Here is a 26,622-nt window from a genome sequence, read left to right on the forward strand (position 1 = left end):
CTTTCTCCCTATGAACAGTTACAACTAGCAACCTGTCTCGTGTGCTCTAACCTAGCAGGAACTGTTGCTAGATGAAAATACTAGAAATTATACAGGTAGCTATTGAGTTATCCTACCTACGCTAGATCCTATTGCCAAATACCCATTTTTGGCAGGTGCGCTCTAAGATTCCGTGGAAAGATGATACCACTTCTTCCAGGAGGGGTGTTAGATCAGCAATTAGCGGTAGATTGTCGTTTGCTCTGATAAGGTGGATTTTGCTTTCATCTTTTGCATAAGTACTGCTGATTCGTGTATGGTTTTTCATTACATAGATAAATTATTGCTGATATTAAAGAATTGTCTTTTCGAGCTTTTGAAAGCAGATTGGAAATACTGGTGTTCGAGAGTAGTGGTACCCGGGAATAAATAAACCAGTCCGTGCGGAAGTTCTCGTTATCTCGTAGTGTTGGGCGAGAGTTGAGGGAATTTGTTATCGTCTGCAGCTAGTTTCTCCATGCTGGATTAGTGTCTTCATTTTTTCGTCATTTCGATTTCTGTAAGTTATTTTGTTTCATAAATGTGTTCATTATTTTTGTTTCAATTATAATGATGTAATTTAAGTTAAAAGTTTGAAAAACAATCATATAAACTGTATTAATAAAGCGTTCGTAGCACGCATGATGTCAAAACAAAAAGCTTGATTGTGCTACCAAGCTGACGCTGCTTCAAAAGTTATTTCATTTACCTTATAATTGTTACAAAAAAGGTTTTTACTGACAGCACTGTAAATAACTTATGATTATTGTCTGCCCGTTTGTAGATAATTTGGACTATACATATATACATCGTAATTAGGTTAATGGTAAAGCATAGCTTCAGCACCAGTTTTTGCACATAAATTGATGAACATTTCAGTTGTACGGATTTCTCAGGGTGTGCCAAAATGGTTTATTCTTACCATCCTCACACCGGTAGATTTGAGCAGGTAACTTGTGCATCAGGTTTCAATGGCTAAAATGTGCACGAGAATGTTTTAAATAGTTGAAAAACGTGTTTAGGCAAATGCTGTATGATAGACTTAACGTGCATGAAGACGTCAACGCTATGTAACTGTATGCATTCAGTTGGGGCGTTAAAATGTTTGCACGTGGCATTAAGCACGGGTTCCAGGGTTAATCCTGAGGTCAGGATTTGGACAATTTGAGTGCAGACTCTTGTACACATATAATGATAGGTTTTTGCTCGGATATATGCATCAAAAACAGTAGAAAGTACACTGAAATGAATGTAATGGAATATGGAAACAATTTCAAAAGGGGTCTAAGACCTTTTATCATGCTTTGGGCATAAATGACTCAATAAGGGGCCATGATTACGAATATTCTCAAGTCCAAATCTAGACTTAGACTCAGAAAAGCATTTTTATAAAGGAACAAAAAATCATATTTATTCCATTTCATTTACAAACAAATATGTAAATAAGAAAAAGAACACATTCAAATAGTAATATATTTCAGCAAACTTTACCATCAATGCTCTGATAGAAGGAAAATTACAATGAAATGAAGTGTTTCCATTATGAGGCTTGAGTCTGGACTTGAGATTGTTCGTAACTACTGCCCCAGATCCCCAGATTTATTTTAGAATTGACAATTATCAGCTGTTATAACCTCTGATTAAGTGAAGTCTACAATCTGTTGAACATGAACACTTAAACCTTTTGAATGATCAAGGACATGAAACAGTTGTAATTCCAATTGAGGCAGATTGATTAATGTTCAAAGACAAGTCTAATTCGAAATATGTTTTGCTATTTTGCTATTGTGTACATAGATCAAGACCAGATGGACATATGGACAAGAAACACAATATCAAAGACACGCAAATAACGCCAGTCTTAATTAGTGTTGGGAATAACATCTTGTCCAATGGGGTTGAAAACGTTTTTAATTGTAGAAATGCATCATCAACAATCACCTTATCAGCCATACATGTCTCTTAGTCGAAAATATTATCGTGCGCATATCATAATACATAATTATTTTCAAGATAAACCAGGTAACATTTGCTTCCTAGCAGGGCTTATCTGTTCTGTAATATCTGCAATGCCATCATTTATATTTATCTACCTGAACAGTCTGTGCTGGCCTTGTGAAGAGATCAGATAGGAACAGTATATATTTTACCTGCAGGATTTGCAAAACGTTGCTGATGGTTAAGCAATTGTAAAGAAACAGGACGCCAGGATGTTTACTCCTTGATAGCCAAGTTGCACTTTTGTAAATGAAAATATGTATTTATAGAGAATAAACTATTGGTGGAAACAAACACATTAACTGTTCAAGAAAATAGAAACGAGAATAGTTAATTGAAATGTTTACAAAAATGTATATAAACTGCTTATGAAAAATGTATAAGAAGTATTTTCAAAATTCATCAAGCGCATACTGTATATCACGATGTTATCTTTAACTCTGACAAAACAAAGCAATACTAAACGATCATTCACATAAAATGGCTAAGTGCATATAATCGCTTTGCAAATAATGTTTTGGTAAAATAGAGCCTCGGTTCAGGGACTAAACTTGGCACCGAAATATGATAGAAGTGCAGTTTGAGGATAGCTCGTATAATTATCATAAAGATGGTATGGAAAGCATTAATATGAACCTATAACGAACACGCGGCATCAATATTTACCTGTAGGAATGTGTAATATCGTTATACTGTTGCCTACAGGAGTCAAGGATAATAACAACAGCAGCAATTATAACCATATGACTCATGACATCAGTAGGTATGATATACGTACCTTTCAGATATGCTGACACGACACTAGTGTTTCTTTCGAATGATTATAAATAGAATGTGTACGTCAATTCTAGAATCATAAGAACACATTCCAAGTGCGACTAAATAAACGACTGATTTTGTAGCACAAACAACATTAACAGCCTGATCTCTCATATCAAGCACTTGAGATATCTACCAACGTATATTTTCTTCTTCTTCCATCAATATGTTTTCGAATAATATCGGTTTAATAAGTACTACGCTACAAAGATAAAGTTAAACCAAAAGAGTATAGCCTTCGTGGCATAATTTCAATCAGTATTACACAAGTGAAGGTTATATTGTTATTTTACATGTATGTTTGAACTCTACATATCACCTCTGAAATATTTACAGATTGAAAAAAAAATCAACTGATATTATTTATACCGTCACAACACCAGTGTGTGTATACCACGGGATAAAGTACGTCATATATGCTACGTCAGAAGGCAACCTTCTGCTTAAAATGAAGACTTAAATCCTAGATAACTTTTCTTTTACTATTCCAATTTAAATAAAACAAAGGGCAGTCTATGCCGCTTAAAGAGCCCCACCTTTGTTTTATAATCGGAGTTTGATAAGGTGATTAGTTTCATCAAACACTTCGACAAACCTGTTTCCAAAACAATGTTTTGACAGTGCTCCGCCAGACGGCCGTTTTGTGAGAAGGTTTGTCGAAGTGTTTTAAGAAATTAACTCTCGATCAAACGTTGGTAAAAGACCAAACGCGGGGCTCCATAAGCGGCGTAGACTGCGCTATGTTTTATTTAAAATGGTAAGAATTAGAAAAGTTACCTTCGTTTAAAGTCTTCAATCGAAGCAAAATATTGCCTTCCGACGTAGCGTTTATGACGCAATTTATCACGTGGTATACGCACACTGAACATAATAACTCTGGTATACTAAAATGAGAATATACACTTCTTGTTGCTTCGACAACTCTGCTTTACACTCCTTTTGCTCCGACTTCTCTAAATTTTTATTTGTTCTTGTTTACACTCTTTGCTATTGTCTGAAGTTGACATTCCAGAACTGACTGCTTTTACTGCTATTTAATTATAGTTATACACGAAATTTGCCTAGGATAAACATGTAATCAAAATAAACACATTTTACTTGTTACATGTTAACACGATCATGTGTCAAGAGTCACATTTTATATACTTTCAAAATAATCACACATAATTACACGAACTAATCACGTTTAATTATGCTCATGATGTTATTACAGTTCTAACTAAATTGACATTTCCCACATGGAAATTCCTCATATGAATAAGAAGGAAGTTAAAATGCGTTCTCTAAATTCTCTTCTAGTTGGACTGATTATCTACGAATGAAAATGTCAAACATCTTCAGGGTTCTGCATTTTAAGTCGAGATGCATCCGCCAAAGGCTCATCAGTACAAAAGTAGAAATATTGCGGAAAGCATCGTCATATTATAAGGAAATAAGGAAGATCATTTTAATGGATGTGCAATCTTATTGAAAAGTTTCTTTCACATTCATCCTTAGAGTTTCTATTGGGATATTTATGAAATAGTATCTTATTTATTTATTTTATTATTTAAACTTGCTAAAAGCATCCTACATGTAAATAAAAGCGCTTTAAGTGTTGAGAGACTTTCTACGTTTTGTTGGTATGGTCGCTTAATTGGAAAATAAATTCACATAAACAAGGTAATATATGCTTGCTCATGAATTCCTTCGCAGGTACTTTACGATTATAAGTCACTTGAAATACTTATTTAATATGTGGAATATCCAAATTATTAAAAAAAGAATTGATTACTATACACTTGCATACGAAACCTTATTGTGTACGTTGGTTTTATACAATACAATATAATACAGTAGACTGTATTGGATACAACATAAAGGCATTTATAAGTAAAATCTACTCCACACTACAAACATGACTGAGTATTTAATTTACTACAGGTTTTGTCCGCAAAACCAAATGCATACAACAAATTACATTGGACATGTTAATAAAGTTTATATTTTAGGCATCTTTCCAAACTGACAAGATCCTCCCACAAAAGTTCTCTGGATCTAATCAACAACAAACAATTTATTCCCTGTATGTATTGGGGTATCTTATCATTTCTTTCAACGTATGTCACCCGTGGACAACACAAACAGATTTGTATGTGTGCAGTTATGATACATATACATTTAAGAAGATGTACTTTGTACAAGTCTTAATAAATTATCTGTTCTGTTCTGTATATATTTGGGCTAATCAAATTAAAGTAATATTAAACTAAATAGGAATGACAAACACCTGGCAAAATCAATACACTGCTGATATCAGCTTTGAATTAATTAAACAACGCATCGTCGATATATATACGCAAACTTGGTATGCAAACATTAACAACTCAAGTTGTACTTTATTATATGGCTATAAATGTGCACATGCCGTTTAATGCTGAATAAAGATATGTTATGCAATGTTATGTTATGTATATCAGTGGTTTATTATTATGTATATGCAACATCTTCATGACTCTGGGCTGAAAGTACTGGAACAAACTGAGAAATCTGCACACATTTTCCGTTCCATTCAGCATAACATGACTATACTCACAAATCATAGCGACCGAAAGCCTGTCAACGCTTAAACGTTTTGATTTTAATTGTAAAAGTGTATAATATTGAATAAGTAATGGTTAAAGGTTGTTATTTTGAAATTACACAAGTGAATGATTTGACGCGACACTGTTGCATAACCATTTATTTTGTGTAAAAAAATACTATTAATCTTAATGAAAATATGTCGACTAAGAGTCGATATTGAAATTGTTGCATTTTCTATTATCTAAATTACGTAATCACGCAAAAACGCAGCTTATTCGCTCTATATTAACCGCTCAACTTATTATGTATAATCTTTACAGACCTACTCATGCAGAACGCATGCCGTTGCTATAAGAACAGATTGGTAATGCAGTTTTAAGAGCGCTGGGGCTTATTCGCCCGTGTGCAAAATAATAAGTCAAATGTTAAAAATGATCTGCCGATGGAAGACTCCGATTTACGATTATTAAAGTCTGCAGGCCTAACGGCATTAAGCCCAAAAAGCTCTCCATTTAAACCATAATCCAATGATAGAGGAAAGAAAAATTGCATAATATAGTATACGCCTTACTTGGCTGGGCACTTCATAAACAATCATTATTTATTATCTTTTACACAAAAATTCTATGTATTCCTTGAAAGTACAAAAGGGACCCGAGCTACCATCTATAGCAGCGTTTTACACTCACATTTGCACTAATGAAAACTTCCATTGTCAAAACAGATAAGAAGATGCCACCATATTATACACGAGATAAAACCACAATCAATTCTACCGAAAAATCAAAACAAAAACGCATTTATGTTTCAAAGAAATTATCAGACAAATTATTATTTAAGGATCACAATGACAATATGTGTGTAATTCAAACTTGTTTTGTAATATACTATACAATTAATTAAGTTCAATAGTTTGTCAAATGCTTGTCAAAACAATAACACTTATGTTATAGTCAAGATAAATCGGATGAAATTACAGCGTGGAAAAAAGCAAATGTCACTCAAGGAAGTCTATTCGAGTACTTACCGAAATCAAATAACAGGCAACAGTGTGGAATTTGCCTAAAACTTATTTAACTCAAAAACCTCTGACATTTCCATTTGCTCTGAGGTTACCAAGTGTATGTTGTAGACAGTTCAGCGTGGAAGTACCGCTCTTATTAACTTACCCAATGGCTGATAGTATGCTCTTTTTGATCTTTTCGACAACTTAGACACACTTTACATCATCGTACACATAATTCGTGACATTTCGGTCGTTTAAGTGAAAATCCGGTCGATTTAGGGAAATTTCACAAACTGTTAGTGATATTTCGGTCGTTTTTAGTTTCATTTCGGTCGTACTTAGTGACATATTGGACAAATTAAATGACATTTCGGTTGATGGTCATGTGGTTTGCTGTTACTTTCATCTTGGCAAATACATGATTGGTTTCTATGTTCCAAATGGAACTCATGTTATACCAACTTTAGGGTTAATTTTCACGAGCTCTAAGCCAAGAAATGAATGCATATGACAGGAACAAACCTAGCCACAATAAGTAGATCAGCAGAATCTATTTTCTGTACTTGGATGAACCCAAAATAACACTAGAGCAAAGGGCAATCGGCGATATCAACTGTTTCTGACAAAAGAACATTGGAAAGTGCAGCTACTGATGGAAATTGTCAGCATGTGATATTTCACGCATTTCTATATTTTTGATCTTAATGTTTACGCTTGTAATACGCCAATATTGTTGTTTTCTAGCTGAAAGCTGTATTTTGTCCTACAATAATGTGGCTTTTTCTATTTTAAGTTTTTCAAAATATTAGTATCTTCCAAAAGGCATTGTTTGCAGATTACAATTAATCAAGGCTTTTTATTATAACGATGCATTTATAACATGACAAAATATTGTTACTTTATGAAAAAAAGCTTTCTTCGATACATGTTGTTTCTATTTAATTGTTAAGTGAAATATCCAACTTTGCTGTCACTCAGATCATTGCACCTTTTACGTAAAATGTACTGGATATATCATATTTCTGTAAACGTGTTAAGGTCATTTCCTTCTGTCCGTTCTCAATGAAGGCTTTATTATAAGACATTATTATAATTATGTTAAATTGGCACGTACCACGCATCTTATTTCACCTATTATTGTTGGATAAAATACAATAAAACAATATTAATATTTTTGGAAAAATGCACGACGAAAATGAAATGTTTTGAATGCTTTGAATAATACAAATATTAATTTTGTGTCTAGACGCTGCATGATTGTTTCATAAATGGACACATATCTGGATGATTGTTTGCTTTTTGTGTATGATTTATCTATGTTGTTTGCACAGTTTTAGAATTTCAAGTACAGAGAAGCCAGACCATGGCTAAAAAGAAGTCCCGGTTTATGCCTCACCTACTTAGGTCGAGGTTTATAAACCCGTTCCCGGCTGGCCGAGCCGTAAGTAAGACGGTAAGTCATGAAAGAAGACAACGCCCCGTTAGGCCTCAACTTTCACAATAATACAACGGAAACTACAGGGAACCAGTTGCTTTATAATTAACGAATAATATGTTTTAAGGACACAAATAAATAATTACAGTTTCACTTTTGTAAACTTTATGGCCATGAGTTCGTGATTCAATTTTGTGAAATTTGTCATTTGAACAAATAAATTGTATCTCACTATTCGCAATTGTAAAAATCGTAAAATATTTTTTCAATATTGGAAAAAAAAATATTTGTGAAATTTGAGTTCCAACAATACCCAAACAGTCCATTTCATCCAACAAGAGGAACACTCAACCTTTCACCTACATATCAGTGAGCCCAGCCCATGAATAACCGGCATTTTATTATACACAAGCCAGTCACACTCCCTCCAGCGACAATATACACAGAATTGTCGTTAAAAATATGATATAGTTATTATTCTCATATTTACGTCAATCGTTATTGGATACACTTTGAACTGATGATTTCGTTTGATCCAACCTTTCACTTTTTTTTTTTTTCGGTATGGGGTTTGCACTGCTAAATTTTATTTCGTTACAAGGTATGTTCATACCGTGTAATTATATTGTGTTATAATACATACTGCGCAGTTCACCTTTGCATCGTGATAAGGAACTTACATACTGCGCAGTTCGCCTTTGTCTCGTTATAAGGTAAAACATACTACACAATTTACCTTTGTCTCGTTATAAGGTAAAGTATACTACACAGTTCGCCTTTGTCTCGTTATAAGGAACTTGAATACTGGGCAGTTCGCCTTTATCTCGTTATAAGGCACTTACATACTGCACAGTTCACCTTTGTCTCGTTATAAGGTTCTGATCTTACATACTGCGCAATTTCACCTTTATCTCGTTATAAGGTATTCATATAATGCGCAGTTCACATTTATCTCGTTATAAGGTACGTACATACTGCGCAGTACACCTTTACCTCATTATAAGGTATTCATATACTGCGACGTTCACCTTTATCTCGTCATAAGGTACTTACATACTGCGCAGTTCACCTTTATCTTGTTATAAGGTATTCATATACTGCGCAATTTACCTTTATCTCGTAAAAAGGGGTATTCATATACTGCGCTGTTCACCTTTATCTCGTCAAAGGTACTTACATACTGCGCAATTCACCTTTATCTCGTTATAAGGTAAAGCATACTGCCCAATTTCTGTGCAATTTTGTCTCTATTTAAGGTACGCATATGTATTGCCTTTCTATAAGCTACGTCCATTTCACTCTTGTCTCGCCGTTATATGGTTTATCCCTCAACCGAGCAATCGCCGTGGTATCAAATCGTATGCTAGTGTGCGTTGAAATTCAGAAAAGTGATCGGGTTCTCATATTTATCTTGCGACTGAAGACAGATTATCTCTGATTTTTTAAATGATAGGTATGGGCTTTCTGCAGTTTTTATTGAAACACAATTGAAATAAGCATCCGCGCTACTACACTAAGGATTTTTAAGGCTAAACTAATTCAAAAAGGATTTGAAAAATAGAACATTTACAAGAAAAGAAGTCAATTTTAACCCTTAATGCAGATAGGGAAATAATATTCCGATTAATCAGTTCGATGCACCTGAGTCAGGCATTCCCTTCTTCATACTGTTTGCACTCGGAGAGACATTTTTTAACGGAATCAGATCGTAATTAAATACTTTATATGGAATATAGGGTTTCAATGCAATGTGGCAGACATTGCACAATCCCACTCATCTCTATAATGATTCATTGACGCTTTTAAATTGTATCAGAACTTTTCAGCAGAATACCAAATTATATTTGAATGTGGTTCGTTATTTTTTAGGAAAATTCCTTTTAAAATTTCAAACAAATATATGAATTCAATGTTGTTTATGATCTCTTCAGGCAATTGTAATATTAGTATTACATGTATTTTAATGCAAAGGCTAAGAATTTGCAATATAAACTATTTTGTTATTTTTTAAAGAAATGCAATAAATTACTCACCAATTGATTCTATAAAAATACCCTTTACGAGCTTGTATGAAAATTGCGGTAACCACAAACGTTTTAACATACTATTTACTGAAAAGCGAACCTGTCGTTATCTAGTCTTTCGTCCTTCGCCTTTGACTTCGTCCTTCACCGTTGACTTTGTCCTTCACCTTTGACTTCGTCCTTCACCTTTGACTTCGTCCTTCACCGTTGACTTCGCCCGATTTAATATAAATTATTTGATAATATCAGTGGGACGAAACCACTCTAGTGAAAACGTTTAACTTAGTGAAAATTTCCATTTTTTACATCGTTTATTTTGAATACGCTCTACTTTCCATCAAATTCATTCATATGATTTTTTAAATATTATTAATTGTCTTAGATAAAAGGCAATTTATCGCATAGTTTCTTTATGCATATGTTTTCTTGACTATTGATAACAATGCCATGTGTTGTCACAAAGGACCATATGAATATGGAAGAGGCAGTCTTTATCCATTCGTTGAATACCACCACTGGTACTCGATAACGCTGTGCGCTTCAGTACAATCCAATGTGAGTTGACGTAGACGATATCTTGTCCAGGTCACTTAAACATTGAATGGAGAGGAACGAGGACCACCTTTTGTTTGTATCGTTTAAAGAGGGTTTTCCTTCAGCAGTTAGCCTTCATTAAGCTGACGAAAGCATTATCATATAGACAAATGCTCACTTTCAGTATCTTTTGAATATGAATAGTGTTGGAATTACAGGCAATGAATGATTTTTTCTTAAAACCTACTTATTTAACATTACAGAGGCTCATAAAATGCAGGTATTTTGTTTCTAGAAATTGTGAGGCACTGTGCCCATCTTGATAGTTGTATTTTTTCTCAGTTCCTGCGAACACACGCTCTGAATGTCTGCGTACAGGACTGAAGCTACTTACCTGAATTTATGACAAATTTCCGCAGTCTCGCGCTCATACTTCGATCTATATATTTCGCTGAACAAAGCTTTTCCGATAAGCCCTGTGGCGTGCGTTTACCTGGTACATGCCAGTTTTGTCATATACATGGTTTTCCACTGGCAAATGTTGGCATGCTGTCAGGTTCTTGTCTTGTATCGTCCTATGAATCAGAGTAACATATGTGTATCGTGTAGGCGGAGAACTATTTTGTTTTGGCCTTGGATAAAAGTATGTTTAACGTATGCTGGTAGTTTACTTGTATTGGACTGTTATGTTGAATATTGATGCTTTGCAACCGCTTGTAGTTTTGGTATCATTTAGAACGGTATTTCTGGTTACTAATGCGTAAATGAGTTACAGAAAATGCATTTAAGATAAAGATAGTGCAGCTTGTCTTTTTGTTATTTATTTTATTTAAAATCGGACGTGGAAAAGCATATTGTGCAATCTTTCGAGATAAAAAACTGCTTTTGACATCAAAACTTCACAGAAATGTACATCGTATACACCTTTAAAAGGTATATCATACGATATGAGCCACATGTACAAGCCTTGTTGCCAACAAATTAACGAAGACCCTCTTTAGAAGCACAAAGGCCTACAGAAACTAAACGACTCATTAAGCTAAAGTCACACACGGCCATACATACAACAGTATATAGACAACCTACTATGTACCAGAACATGGTGAAATAAGAGGTATATTAAACCTTTTTATCATTCAGAATAAAATACAACATGCAGGGACGAGCACAATAGTCCAAAACATGAGGGATAACACCATTGATCTCGGTGGCATAGCCATCAAAAGCATGGACAACAACGGAGAAACCACAAACAACAGAGCACAACAATCATTATTCACAGATTACATAATTAGAATAACTTTATCGTGAAACCCCATTTCAGATTGGTCTGATAAGAGAAAACGGAGTTGACCTTTCATTGCTTTCTTCTTTTTACACTGATGGCCTTAAGCCAAATATTTCGTTTCAACGGCATCATAACCTGTGAATTGCAAACATTTGTTGGGCTGAAGTGCTGACGCCATGGAACTTGAATCATATCCAGCTTTCTAGTATTGGTGGATTATGAAAAGGGCTTATTACACTCATCATTAATATCGAAACTTAGACCTTGAAACGGCGGACAATTTCCAGAATTTTACGAAAATGACGCATCGTCTATAAGTTTCACTAGCTGTAGCCCAATCTTGCCGTAATTATAATGGAACACCTTCATTAAATCGCCGCAGAAGACAGTATTGTTTATTCAACACATGCAAACACCTTTTTTAAATCACGTATACCGAGAAATGCCTTAATAAGGCTTAATCAACATTATAGGCATTCTATCCTTTCTTTAAAAATGGATGAACGTCACTCCTTAACTGCGAAGCTGCTTGTCTTAAAATAACGTTGCCTTTCAGAACATTCTTGTTTTCTAATTTTGCCAGATTTAGATATAAGTTGCTGAAGGCAGAATATGGTTTTAACGCCGTTCACTTTTGTTGTCCAGTGCAAGCATGTCTTTCCCACTGTATCCACGCTGTTGTTCAGTTTGTGAAGTGCTTCAAGTGTTTTAACATTATCTCTAACGCCTGACGGTTACTAACAACTATTCTGTATATTATTTACTCAATTATCTAATGTAAATCAATATCTTATAATTTATACATGTTTACCATTTGTAGTTTACATTTTTAAAGTTTGTTAATGATTTGAATTAACATGGAAGTGATGTTATCTCGTAATGATTCTGACAATTATTTTGATACCAATACATTAAACTTTCATCTTTACATTTTCTCAATGTTTCTTTAAAAACAAATTGTTAACATCACATATCATTTTGTCTAATATTCTGCACTTACTTCGATCGTAGAAACTTAGACAACCTTTTTATTACATTTTGAATCGCAGAGCACGAGATCGACTGTGCGCGCGTCTACAGTTGGGCCCTACGTAGGCAGTTACTTGAGCAGACGATCATATGACGATGACGTTCTCTACAGGCCCAGCAGAATGCCACTGTACCATCGCCCGTACGGTAAGTGTTTAAATGGTGTTCAGCATTCACTCGTATAAAAATGTTCATAATATTTCCTTACATTACGCTTTTGCAAGTTTGTACATTAAACTGATTTCATTGGTTATCAGTAATAATTGGACACCTTTTGACCAATCAATAAACATTTTGGCTAAATTTGACCAAACAAAAGTAGCCAACTGTATAAAAGATGGTTAAGTTAACGGAGTGGTCAATCTTATCCAAACGGTTATTGATTGGTCAATATTTATCCAATAAAAACTACTAACTAATCAAATGGTTTTAATGAGACAAAAGATAACACGTGGACAACTAAGGTTTTGTACCATATGCTGTTGATCTGTTTGGATAAAATAGTGTTATTTGGTGACATGATGATTCAGTTTGAAAAAAATGTTTTACCATAAGGGGGGGGGGATAATGGCCTTTCGCAGTGCTGCACTAACAATATATGTCGACGAACATTAAGCCAACAGTCTCAATAAAACCAATGCTTTAACACTATTTGTTTTTGGTTGTATTTTATGCAATGGAATGAATATTGTTCTAGATTTTATTGACGTTTACCCTTATCTTAACAAAATGAAACTGTTCAGGAATCTGCTCAATTGCAGTCTTTTAATGGGTGTCGCGTCTCAGCATATCATAAAGCATTGTGGTGTACTCGCAGGTGTTATCTTTTGTCTATTTGTCTCATTAAAACCATTTGATTAGTATTTAGTTTTAATTGGATAAATATTAACCAATCAATAACCATTTGAATAAGATTGACCAATCCGTTAACTTAACCATCTTTTATACAGTTGGCTACTTTTTTGGGCTAAAAATGTAGCTTATACATGTAGGTGTATCTGGGAACGTCCAGAGCAATACCGATTTGAAAGAGAGCATTGACGGCATTAGCGACGTTGTTAAACTTTAACGAAGATCTAAACAATCGGTCAAACTTAATTTGAATAGCCCTTTCGCACGCTACATTCATTACTACTTCTACGTATCTAATTTCTATTAATGTTGCCTTTTTATGACATTTAACAAGTAAATAACATAACGTGGGTTGGTTTATTTTAACAATAAGGTCACTCAGTTGTTGTTTTGTAATCATTTACGGGGATAATGAACCAGCATTTATATTTTATATTCACAACAACGATACCTTTGTGTGGGCGCTATGCGATTATTTAAAGTTTAACAACGTCGCTAATGCCGTCAATGCTCTCTTTCTAGTCTCCAGGTAAAATACTACTGTTTACAAATGAACTAAGCATTTCTTTACGAATGAACTAAGCATTTCTAGGCTTTGAAGAATTCAAAGGAATGGCGACCGTACTTTTTGTAACTGATTGACCTGCAAGTTTGATGAAGTTTATTTATAAACAGTAGCATTGTGTTTCCTATCTGATTATGCTGTCGGTGAACTAGTATGATGGGTCCTGTTACAACTCGCGAGAACAGAAAATCTCCTTTACGGTAGCATTCAGTTTTATTAACATGCCTCACAAATACACGAGTATGTTCGTGTAGTTAATAACAGATCTGTAGGAAAATGAGCGAAGCCGAAAATTACCGACCTTGTGTAATTATCCGAAATAAATCGGTACAAACACTCCACAAGGACGAATTGCTGATGTTTTTCTCACACCCATTTTAATGATGAACTAATGGAAGTATGAACCATTTCGCTGTAATAACTAGAGACCACGTTAGTAACGTGCATATAACACATAACGAATTATCAGGTCAGATAGTAAATTGTCCTAGCCTTTATCAAACTATATCCTTAGCCTTTGCCTCCAATGCGTTATCATTTAAGGGCACCCGCTAACGTATAAAAGGGTCAGACATGGACACAATTAATTTCGTGTGAAATGTGTATAAAATGCGTCTTACAATGATAACGCATTATCACACGTTTTATTTAACAATTGCATGTATGTTGAACATTACAAAATATAGTTAAACATATCTTCGTTCATGCTTTCCAAAGAAATATGAGTTTTATCAGTGAAATAATAACAGTAAAATATCAATTTGATATTTTTACAGCTATCTAAGGAGTGAAAATATCAATTTAAAGAACTACTGTTAAAATCCATTGTAGTTACCTCCCCTTGATCATGTTGCCAAAAAAATAAATAATTGAAACTTAAAAATGGTTGCATATGTTTAATTCCGCCAGTCGTGAAAAGATGTTTTTCTATGACACTCTTGAAATAAAATACGATCTTACACTGAAATAAAAAAAATATCCTCTATATCATTCCGGAGGACCACATATAACCAAAGTTCCCCTCGTTTAATATTCCAACACACTTCAAGTTGGGAGTAGTCTAGTAATTAAGTGTCCTCTCGTCCCCTTTTTCTCAACCGCAGTACAAGTTTTGACCGATAGTGATTCACACCAGCGTATTGCAGTCTCCATAGGCAAGAATATAACTTTTTATATTCATCTTATCTTCAGACACAACCGGGAATGAGTATGCCACCCACGGCCAAATCAACCGAGAGTTGATCATGTCAACATCCGCCATGGAGGACAACTACGACATCACGAACAGGTCACGTGCACGCGACAGGGAGGTCCTCACTGCCGCCAACCGCGCAATCGTGAGTACCACGTTCCTCCCAATTTAAAGCCTACACATTTTCCTTTTCAGCTTTGTATTTGATGGTATTTCAACATGATAAGATTAATGTATTCAAACAAGGAAACTGAAAACTATTTATGTTAATTTTACTATAACTACCGTTACTAGCTGAGAAACACCTTTTCGAGACAATTGTATTCGAACATAATTATAATTTAAAGATAATTGAAATTTACGCTATGTTTCCAAATATGTTGAAAAAAGTAATTCACTATGAAGTTAGACGAATCATAATTATAATACTTGTTTTTTGGTGTCTATGTGAAACTTTCCTCTTACCAATTGATTACAAAGGAATATGTTCATATTTTTTTATTTTTCAAAAATTCTCCATGTTTAATTTTTGACCTGCATTCGCACTGGACGTATGCCACCTATTAGTTTATACCCACAGTCAGTGTTGAGCAGTATTCTGATTAAAGACATGCTATATGTCATTGAAATTTACAGCAAAATGATATTTTTTTATTTAGTTCATTCCTTTTTGTAAAGTTACTTTTTTAAGTTTCTGCCAGAAAATTGCACCAGAGTACAAAAAGTTAACATTCTCGCTTACAGTCCAAGAAAAAGTTCCGTCTTTTCCATATTGTTAAAAAAACGTGGTAGAAAATTTCCATGCGTCACGAAGAGCATTATTCACCGTTTAAGTATGACAATACCATGAATTATATTACACGCAGTAGCTAATGAGCTATTAACGAATGTGATTTTTAAAAACTAGCGTAATAGTGAATACTTGATTTGACTAGTGATCGTAATTAGACATACTGAGTTTCACTAACCATTACTATTTTCATTAAACCGTTGTCTCCTTGGAAAAAGCTATGCGTTAAACTGAAGAGCATGCTATTTATAGTATATTTTTATCAACACATTCATTTATATAACATTTTATAGTGGATAAATTTATTCTTCTGAGCAGAAGGCTGTTTATGTTTTTTGGTAAGGTCCATAGTAACGATTAGTTGTCATCTATGTTTCCTGAGTATTTTTGATATATGAAATTACGTGATGTTATAAATATTACATTTTATTAAGTCAATGTTTTGAGTTTTTGTTTGATTCGAAATTGTGAATATAGTAATTTAAAGTTTATATTTTTATGTCAATTTTGTATAATCTATATTATTATGATGCCATGTATATTTTCATAGTTCTTGTAATTAATTTTTAATTTTCCAGCAACATCATAATCCTTTATATTTGGTTCTCATTCCCCTTCTGTTATCGTAGTGTTCTTACACGACCCACTATAAATGTAGCATTCCTATTCTCTATGCCTCCATATATTCGACGCCTGAAATTCTGTGTTCCATATCCTGAGTGACACGTAACCGTGACCGAGTGTTTTGTAACACCAATACAATATGTCCTATCCTATCAATTTCATTGCATATCAACATAAGCGAGTATCTTAATGTCATGGCATATTATCATTGCCACAGACCACGGATGGTTACTCGAACTCGAGTGAGCAGGCACCATCCAGCATGGGAAGACAGCGACGATCAACAGTCCGCTCATTTCGCTCTGCTCCAAGGTCGCAGAGCGTCCCCGTAAAACGACCAACATATTCCGCAGACACAACAACAAATATCATATCTTCATCTGGCCTGAAGGCATCAGCGCCTCCAACGCCATCACAATATGTCAACTATTCAAAGCATTTAGACCTAAACAAATCCCTCCAAAACAGCCAGTACGAACCAATGTATTCAAACCGAGTACGGACCTCATATTCCCCATTACGTACTTTGTCTCCTTACCGGTCAGAGTCGCCTTACCGGTCAGAGTCGCCATACCGGTCAGATTCACCATTCAGATCAGACTCCCGATATAGATCAGTTTCCCCATATAGGTCACAGTCCCCGTTACAAATTGAACCAAAGTCCACAGTTATTAAACGGCGAAAACCTCCAAGGGTATTGGCGTCAAAGAGACGAGTAGGCAATTACTACAGCAGGCTTTTGACCCGAAGGGGCTCAGGTGGAAGGCCCGGGAAATATTGGCCTTACATTGACGTTGAAGATATAGAATCTGAAAATGTGGCCGATTTGTTTGAAAACAATGGTGACTTAGGTGAATCTAACGATTATTTATGTGAGACTTCACATAGTCCCAGCTACAATTACGTCTTTGATACAGGGGATGGGAGTAGATCGTACACTGTAGAACCACTGTCCCTTGCATATGACAATGAAGACACTGACATTCCTGACGAGTACGTCCCTTTCAAACCTAGATACAGAGAACCTAGTCCTGACAGAGACTATTCACAGATGTCCGTTCTACCGTACATCCCAAAGCGTGACCCCACAAAGAACTCGTTGCAAGACGATTTAAATTTCAATGCCCTTGTCGCACAGTCGGCCTCCAGAGCTAGAAAAGCTCTCGAAAATATTAACTGGGCTAACTATGATAGTGCCGGACTTGTACTGAGTGTAGAAGGAGAGTATATACCACCAGAACAAAACACAGCTCTTGGCTTTAGATATGTCAGTCGCCCAATTATGCTGAAAGTCCCTGCAGCTCAAAGAGTTAGTTACAAGGATTCTGACAATGCGTTCACAAAGTACATGACAGACCTTCGTAAATTCAGGGATGAGATCAGACAAAGACTTGAGGAAGGTTACAGTACTTTAAACAAACATTCAGCAACCCACTATGAAACACCAGCAATCGACTACTCTTCCACACCATCATACACTTCATCATATTCCCGACCAACACGCTCGTATCGCCGGTATGTTACAAGTGGCGATGACGAGAGTAAATTTGGCCACAGTCTAGAGTTGTACCCAGTCACAAGTAGGTCATCGTCAAAAAGTAGGGCATTGTTAGATTCGGAAGATCATGTACCGCATATGGCAAGTGTACTGAAAAGTTATGACGTGAAACACGACAGGGATACGAAAAGTGGCACTCTAGCAAGGATTGAGGTCAAGGTATATAGAACATCCGGTTGGAATTGATGTGCTTTTCTGTTAATTATTCCTGAAAGGTATCCTATGATGGCCGCCGCGCTAACGCATCATCTACTATTCCATGCACGATATTTATATACTCTTACATATTTAATATTGTTTGAAGTTTGTGAAAGTATTATTTTAAACCAATGGTACAGGTTGGTTGTAGGACAATTAAGTACGTAGGAATGTCATTAAACTGTGAATGTCGATTGTATAATATTACTTTGTATTTGGGTTTGTGGTAATGTGCTGTATATGCAGCCTAAATACTTAATAGAGCTATTTTAACCCATGAGAACAAAACATGGCATCTTCATTACGTTTCAAACAAAGGGTCCTGTGGGGTCACTACGAAATCAAAACGGGATGCAGAACACAACGTATTATAATGTATACACGTGCTCCAGACTGATGTGTTGCCCCATTTTTGATATTATACTAGGTCGATACAGAGTTGCACTCATCACCGAAGTATGCTGTCGCAGCGAGAAGAGCTGCCAGAGGTCAATCTACTCCACCTTCTACGGCCTATTATTCCCGGTCTGAGGTACTGGTTGCACGCGCACGTGCAGGCCCTAACTTTTTAAGGTACTCGGTACCACCAGCCTTCTCGGCTCCGAAACGTCAACCGAAATCCCGCATCAGGTTCAATGTTAATCCTCGGTATAGAAATCGAGTTCCTGTTCGGAGTGCAAGATTCGTTGTCGTAAAGCCAAGGGATCGTTCTCCGGACACTGAAATTGAAGAACAAAGACGCGCTCCGCTTTCTCTCTTATCGTACCTCCGTTCCCTTCAAGTGGCTCATCTTAACCGTAACCGCATCGCTCGGCCTCGCTATAAAGTTCCTTTTAGGCCAGCCTTTAAAAAGGTGATTTACTGTCATTGTTAGAGATATAAGCAATAGTGACGTCATCAATGTTTGCGTACGTCGTCGCTATGCAAGCTTCGTTTTACGGTTTATTTCAAACCAAACGTGCATATTTTGCTTGTCCAAGCTGTAATGCTTTTTGTGTTCTAACGTTTTGGTACACAGTACCCTTTCCTTTATAGAGGAACCGTAAAACAAAATGGTTCTTGGATGTTTTCTTCTCATGGGGCTAAACACACTTGTATTGTCTATGGCTATGCATGCTAGCTTCTGTTGATAACAACGACGAGGTTTACTAGATTAACTCTGGCGGCCATCCCATATCTCTGCATGACGCATGCGCAATATTTCAGGAACATCAAAGATATCTTTTTTAAGTTTCCATAAACAGTTAAAATAAGATTAAAAAAGTGTAAAAAACACAAAAAATTAAAACAGTACCATCCATGAATTACCTTTGCACATTTTTGGACAGTTTGTTCCATTTGCAGAATTTTCCAAAAACTCAAATTCCTGAAATTACTAAAGCCTTTCCAGGAACAACTTTAAAAACACGTTTAAAAATGATTGAAATGCAAAGACATCTTTTTTGTAAGTGACTTACACTGATGTTATTTCTCACCGCACTGCATAATAAGAACAGTTCAAATATTAGAAATTAGAAATAATGGTTTTGAAAATAGTATACTTTAAATTAAATGTTTAATGTAATTGTTTCAAGTAATTTAACTGGTATTATTTCTTCGTGTTAATTTGTATTTAATGTTAAACACGTATATCGTTTATTTCCTGGTATTTTATCAGTTGAATTATGTCTGTAATTACTTACTTTGCAATACGAATAAGCAAATATAAACAACAAATAACAAATTTATGATACGTTATTTTTAAAAACATTGCCATATTCATTCTTCTTATTGCTTGTGCTTGAATATTTAAACCTTTTCGGTTTGTTTATCCACGCCCTATTTTGAACAGGCGGCACTTCTGGGTAGCAAAGTGGAGGCTCTCATGCCCGAGAGAAAACGCCGCCCGAAATCTAGCTACGCCCAGGCTAGAGTCAGGAATTTAGAGAGGGAAAGGAGGGTAAGAGTTCACTTTCAACAATTTGCTAGGGTATTTAATAAAAACAACAACACACATTACTCTTTATTAAACTTATGGCCGACAAGTGCAAATAACGTCATCAACAACCCTTTCTGGCGTACAAATCACAATTGATATAATGCACAGTAAAATAATACATGAATATTATACTGACTGAACAAGGATTATTAGTCATAAAAAGAAAGATCACTGACATTTGAAACGATTTCTACATTATCATCCAATGTTATAGTGTAGTGACGACAGCACAATTAAAACGTGCTATTAAAGTCATGCTAAAATGGGCTAAAATGGGCGTGTCTTTACTGTTAATAAATGACGGAAGCCGCAAATAAGAATAGGTGGGCGTGGATATACGAATGACCTTGAATTTCCTAACACAGGTCAGCGGAGAACCTGAGGCACCGGTATTCGTCGGGGAGACTACCAGTCTGAAAGCTCACACACCTGTTGTAAGTATAGTTAGAATCCCAATATATATATATTCGATGTGTTCACATATAATTGATAAACTGTCATTTGGGTTCGCATTTAATATTGTTATATAATGTGTTTTTGAAATAGTTATACAGTCTATGGATAATATCGATCAGATGACCAAACGGATGAATTTAAAGATTAATGTGGGGAATTAAATATTATAATCCTTATGCATATATAAACTATTTTGAGAATATATTACAATGACAAAAACAAACGCAGAACCGGTCATATTTTATCAATTATAAATTGTGAATTAGCAAAAAGGTCACATAATATATTCACCGTTTATTAAACAGGTGCTTTTTATTCAGAAGTTAGATATAGGCGTTTTGGCTGTTACATTGTTTGACTTTTTTTGCTGTTGTAATGACTTATAAACATACAGATGTTTTTAAGATAAAATTATACTAATTAACAATTTATTTACAGGGTATTTAATAATAGTAGTTTTTATCGTGTTAGATTATTATGTGTGTGTTTGTATCTAATATGTATTTGCATGAATTACATGATTTATTCTAATATTTGACAAAGATATTCATATATAAACCGATATACATTTCATGTTGATGAAAAATCAATCCCAAATTGCACAATTCAGGATCATATGTTTAAATAAGTTAAAACGAAAACGGAGCGCGGACTTTCGAAAAAGGAGCCATCGCGATCGAAATGATTTAATGATTTAATGAAACCTTCACACAACCGCTTTGTTTCGACTGTTTCGTTTAACAGGCTGGTGGTAGCCACAGCTTTGCATGACGCTCTTCGCCGTTTGCGTTAAGCAAAGGCTTAGGTTACGTATATAATGTTCACTGTTTTAGATTCATGTTTGTACAATCTCTTCTTTATAAATGTAGTAATGCCTTTGGTGTCATTCTTGCAATAGTATTTGAACCGTGAAGCATGCATTTAGCTGCTTATAACAAGGAAACGGAGGTACAACATTTCTTATCAAACATTCGCTACTTTTATCATATCACCTATACGTTTATATAAAGAAACAATATCCTGGGTATTAATTACGAAGATCTGAAAGCCACTAGGCGCTTCCATGAACAAAACGTAATCTCGTTCTTTTTGCACGACGTTGTTTCAGCGCAACAACTCCGCTCTGACAAAAGCACATTGGGATGTTGATGGAATCAAACGGCCAAATATAATGTCAATGGAGGTAAAACCATAACCAATGAGAGGTTGCTTATAGATTTAAATATACTAGTTGATATCATTTTTCATACTAATAAGTTAAAATTTTCAACAAACATATATCTACAAACAATCAATGTAAAACGGTTTATCAAGTTTATATCAATGAACTAGTACTAGATTTTGGCTTAAAGACAAGTATTTGTGATTTTTTTTATTTCCGAGTTCCGGAAGCTTAACTGACTTTTTGACTACTGACAGTATTTTTTAATATAACACGAATTATATCATACCCTCATAATACACACTGCCTTTAAACAGAAAAGGCTGGACACACTCGTGTCTCCAGATGACCTGATCATAGTCCCGCGAACGTTTGGCGGCTTAAAAAATCAATTGCGAGACATCCACGATAAACTTGACCGTCACAAACAGCTCATGGATAGATACCTTGTAACAGACTCAGGGCTGACTTCTGATGACATGCAGGGTAAATCTATATATTACATTGTGTATCATTATAATCGAGATTGAAATTGCGACCGCTGATTGGACGAATTGCGATACGCTTTGTTTACAGCTGTGAACTATGTGGATTTGAAGGTGTTACTTTTCTTCGTTGATTTTCAATGTCGAAATTAACACTGAAAATGACGAGAATGGAAGGTTGTGATGCATGCGTTGCAATTCGTATGAACAAAATAAGTTTGCTCATGTGCGCTTTCAAATTGATGTTGTAACAGTTATGAAATATGGCCAATGCCACTGATCGAACTTATTTGCCCTTTGTTACCTGCTAATACCTTGCCATGCCCAACTTGATGGTTGTGTGAAGGTCATAAGTAACCAATATATATATATACGGCTTCTTAACCACGCCAAATGGTGTTTATGAAAACAGGAAATAAAGAAGTTTGACAGTTTCTTGTGATGGTATATTCGTGGGCAGAAAGTACCCATACGAACGTCAAGAAACATAGGTTTTGTCTGTTTGTTTTGTTGAATGTATCTCTGGGAGTATCATTATATGCTATTGCAGGATAATAATCACTCTACTTTCTTATCCATTTTCTAAAAGCGTTGGCAGCATCCAAGGCATATTTGGGGGCGAGAGCTGTTTAGCTACAGACTCTACTAAGCTGGTACGGGAAACTCACGAACTATTTCGCATGAACGTGTCCGAGTTCACTGTCACTGTGCTTTGCAATTGATTTATTGTGTGCTGCTAATCAATTTGAATGTTCGTCTGTATATACTGATTACCGTAATATACTGAACAAAAAATATTCGGAAACCATAACAATTGACGATCTCATAATAAATTAACAGGTAAAATAAAAAATATTCAGAAATATTTCAAATAGTAAAAAGGAAATTCAAAAAATAAATAGAAACTACACTTATTTATCAAACATTGTATTTATAAAAGAACAATTGTATGACACATCAAAAGTGCACACAAATAACTAAGAGGATTTTTTCCAATCACTCAGAGAAGTTCTATGTTAAAATCATCAAAACGGAAGTATCATCCGCTTTGGGAAAATATCCATAATATTAATATTATGTTTTCAATTTGCTACTTTTTCACATATATAAAAAATAAGAGAAACTCTGCGTAGCATCTAAAGTATCAACTAAAAAAACGCTGGGATTAATGCATTCATGAAGGGCCAGCATCAAAACTATTACAGAGAGAAGTACAACCTGTGTTTTTTTTGAAAAGTGACATTTGTGCACTAACTGAAAAACTTTATCCCCAGAATGTAATGTAAACTACCATTTATCCACAATTCATGTATTTACGTTATTATATGCAATTATCAGCCCGATCCATCGGGATAATTCATGTTATTACTTTAAATGGAAACTACTTTTAACTGAATTGCTGTTAATGTCAATCAATGAAAATTACCGCTCATGCTACGTAACATGATAACATATTTTTTGGTTCTTTGTTTGAATAACATCATTTGCACTTAAGTAGATATGTTTCAGTACAGAGAAGTTTAATTCGCAAAAAAGAACAACAAGTGTATTACTTGATTCAGTGGTCAACATTTCTTTGATATCATTTGACACAAAATTTACCTCGCAAACCGGTTCAAACCCCCAGGTAATTGTTGATTAGTTTTCACAAACCATGCTTATCCGGTTACCCGCTCTTTAACCAATGACGATGACGTTTCCTATATGGAGTTTTTAAGTTATTGCACCATGGTGACGACTATTTAGGGTTTTGTACGTATGTACTAGATAAAATGCGTACATAAATATACGTGTCCGAAATTGGTTTTTTGTATGATATGATAATGGAAACTACACTGAAGGGCCTTGAAGCCTATTATTAAACCCAGATCATGTTTAAAGCCACACGAATCAAGCCCAAACAAATACAATACAAGAGGCACAACGCTACAAGACAACAAACATTGCACAACTATCAAAATAATGTCAATGTTAAATGTAAGAACAACCGCCTCGACGTAGTCACTTTTTATGCTATAAAACGGCAACAAGTTTGAAGTGTATTTCTACTGTGAATTCATATGTCGATCACTGACCAAATTGTATTAACAATCATTTCTCGTAATAAGAATTAACTTTCAAACGACCCTTAATGGAAATTTCAAGGTCTTTTCTATGTGACGGTCTGTTATCTGTTGTGTATTTGTCATATAAGGACTATCAATCAATAGCAGACAACTAATACATGTCAAAACTAAAAATAAATTTCCATTTGCTACAATATCCAACCAATCCAGTCCGAAAAACAGTTTTTCATACGTCATATTTCACCAACAGTATTTAAAAAAAAAAGACTGATAAAAACATAAATCTTCTAATCGTTCTTCTAACTTTGATAGTGATTTGTTTCTACATTATACATTCATTGTTGTATAGAGCTAAGTTATTATTCATTAACAAATTAATGCAATATGCACCTGTGTACAGAAGCAATATAACATATTTGTTACACCATAGTCAGGCGAACATCTGGTTATGATTGTTCTTAACATGCGTAGGTTCATAATACAATAAATATATCTTATAAAGCGCATGGAGAGTGCACATATGTACCAGAGATAAATGTAAAGACGTTTTTCACAACTCGGAGTGTCTATAGACCCTTGATACATACATACAGACATACATACATACATATAAACCTTCGGGGGCTGATCGGTAAGGTCCAAATAGTATTATAGAATCCTCAGTGGTGTGTAAATTTTCTTATATATTAACATCATAAGATTAGGCTGTTACTTATAATCTTACGTAAACGCATAAGTACTAGAGGTACAATACTCAGTTGATTAAGAGATCAAGTTTTGTATTAATATATACGTTAATCTCTGCCTAAATACATATAAAAATGATATTAACAATACCTTGGTATAGCTAAACATCATTAAACCCATGTCTTAGTAAAAAGTCTTAGATATATACCCATGATGTAGTATTTGGGTTTCTATCTAAGTATATACACAATTTATCTTACACATTTTCAACCTCAACAATAGTTTGCATATTCGATATTTGCAGTCAACACTTTGAAAAATGGAAATTAATATGCTTAAACAAAAAACTGAGATAACGATTCTCCTTGACGTACCACTAACAAACATGTCAAACAGTCGCTAACAACATTGTCATATAAAACTTAATACTTAACATTCAAATACATCAAACGAATACTACCTAGGATATTCATATAAGTAATAGTTTAATCAAATTGTACCCTTTGAACAGGATCTGAGTGACTTTGCATTGAAATATCTTTATAAATAAATGCTAGGATTACCGCTTTTAAATGGTACCAGAAACCAGAAAAAATATTCACGTCGGATATAGAAACTACAGCACTATCTCGCAGAGCGATTTCCCGACAAATGCAAATCAAATGACATATGAGCAATGCAATACTGAACCTGGAAGATAATAAATGCATCAAAATAGATTAAAAGTTAAATAGTATGAGCAAAATAGTTAAGACATAAAACAATATAATATTAAATGATTACAAATACATCGATTCTGAATAGAGGATTATATGATTATTCTGACGAAGTGCTTATGTCTGAATTCAATATTTGAAAAATAGTTTGACTAAAATACAAAAATGCCAAAATAATTGATAAAGAAGCAGATTGCAAAATAAAATTCAAAAAGCAGCGTGGTATTGCAGACATAGCTGAGGAAAAGTTGACAAATGAAAAAACAAACACATAAAAAATTAAATTAGATGTAGGATAAATATAGGGTAGAGCATGGTAAAACATTACATAAAAGGAGATTAGAGGCAAAGGGTCAGCGAAAAGCAGTTCTCTGGGGGTTTAAACCCGTTTTTAAATCAGATAAATGTCCCAAAAACCTATCAAAAATGAGTCTTGAATCATAAAGAAACTAATTAAGACGTCACAAACAAGAACCACAAGTAAACATGAATTAAGCGCGGTGTCACGAACAGGGGATTGTTACTTCCGTTCATCAAGGCAGGAGAATTAAGCAGGATACTTTTTTCGAGGGAAATA

The 26,622-nt window shown here is 34.7% G+C and overlaps 1 protein-coding gene across 7 annotated transcripts in view; it reads left to right on the forward strand.

The window, feature by feature from the left end:
* Positions 1-252: 252 nt before the first annotated feature.
* Positions 253-26,622, forward strand: part of LOC128242330 (uncharacterized) — a 32,159-nt gene continuing 5,789 nt past the window's right edge. For 2 of the 7 annotated variants that reach the window (XM_052959433.1, XM_052959435.1), the window contains exons 1-9: positions 253-538; positions 898-967; positions 12,737-12,863; positions 15,325-15,470; positions 16,957-18,456; positions 20,327-20,434; positions 20,839-20,907; positions 22,038-22,112; positions 22,409-22,577. In XM_052959433.1, coding sequence (XP_052815393.1) covers positions 926-967; positions 12,737-12,863; positions 15,325-15,470; positions 16,957-18,456; positions 20,327-20,434; positions 20,839-20,907; positions 22,038-22,112; positions 22,409-22,577 — 2,236 coding nt within the window. In that variant the 5' untranslated portion in view covers positions 253-538; positions 898-925. Of the gene's footprint in view, positions 539-897; positions 968-12,736; positions 12,864-15,324; positions 15,471-16,956; positions 18,457-20,326; positions 20,435-20,838; positions 20,908-22,037; positions 22,113-22,408; positions 22,578-23,165; positions 23,230-26,622 lie in introns of all 7 variants that reach the window. The other 5 variants (XM_052959438.1, XM_052959436.1, XM_052959434.1 and 2 more) reach the window with 4 other exon arrangements.

Source organism: Mya arenaria, chromosome 8 (genome assembly GCF_026914265.1).
Source record: "Mya arenaria isolate MELC-2E11 chromosome 8, ASM2691426v1".
Lineage (NCBI taxonomy): Eukaryota > Metazoa > Mollusca > Bivalvia > Myida > Myidae > Mya > Mya arenaria.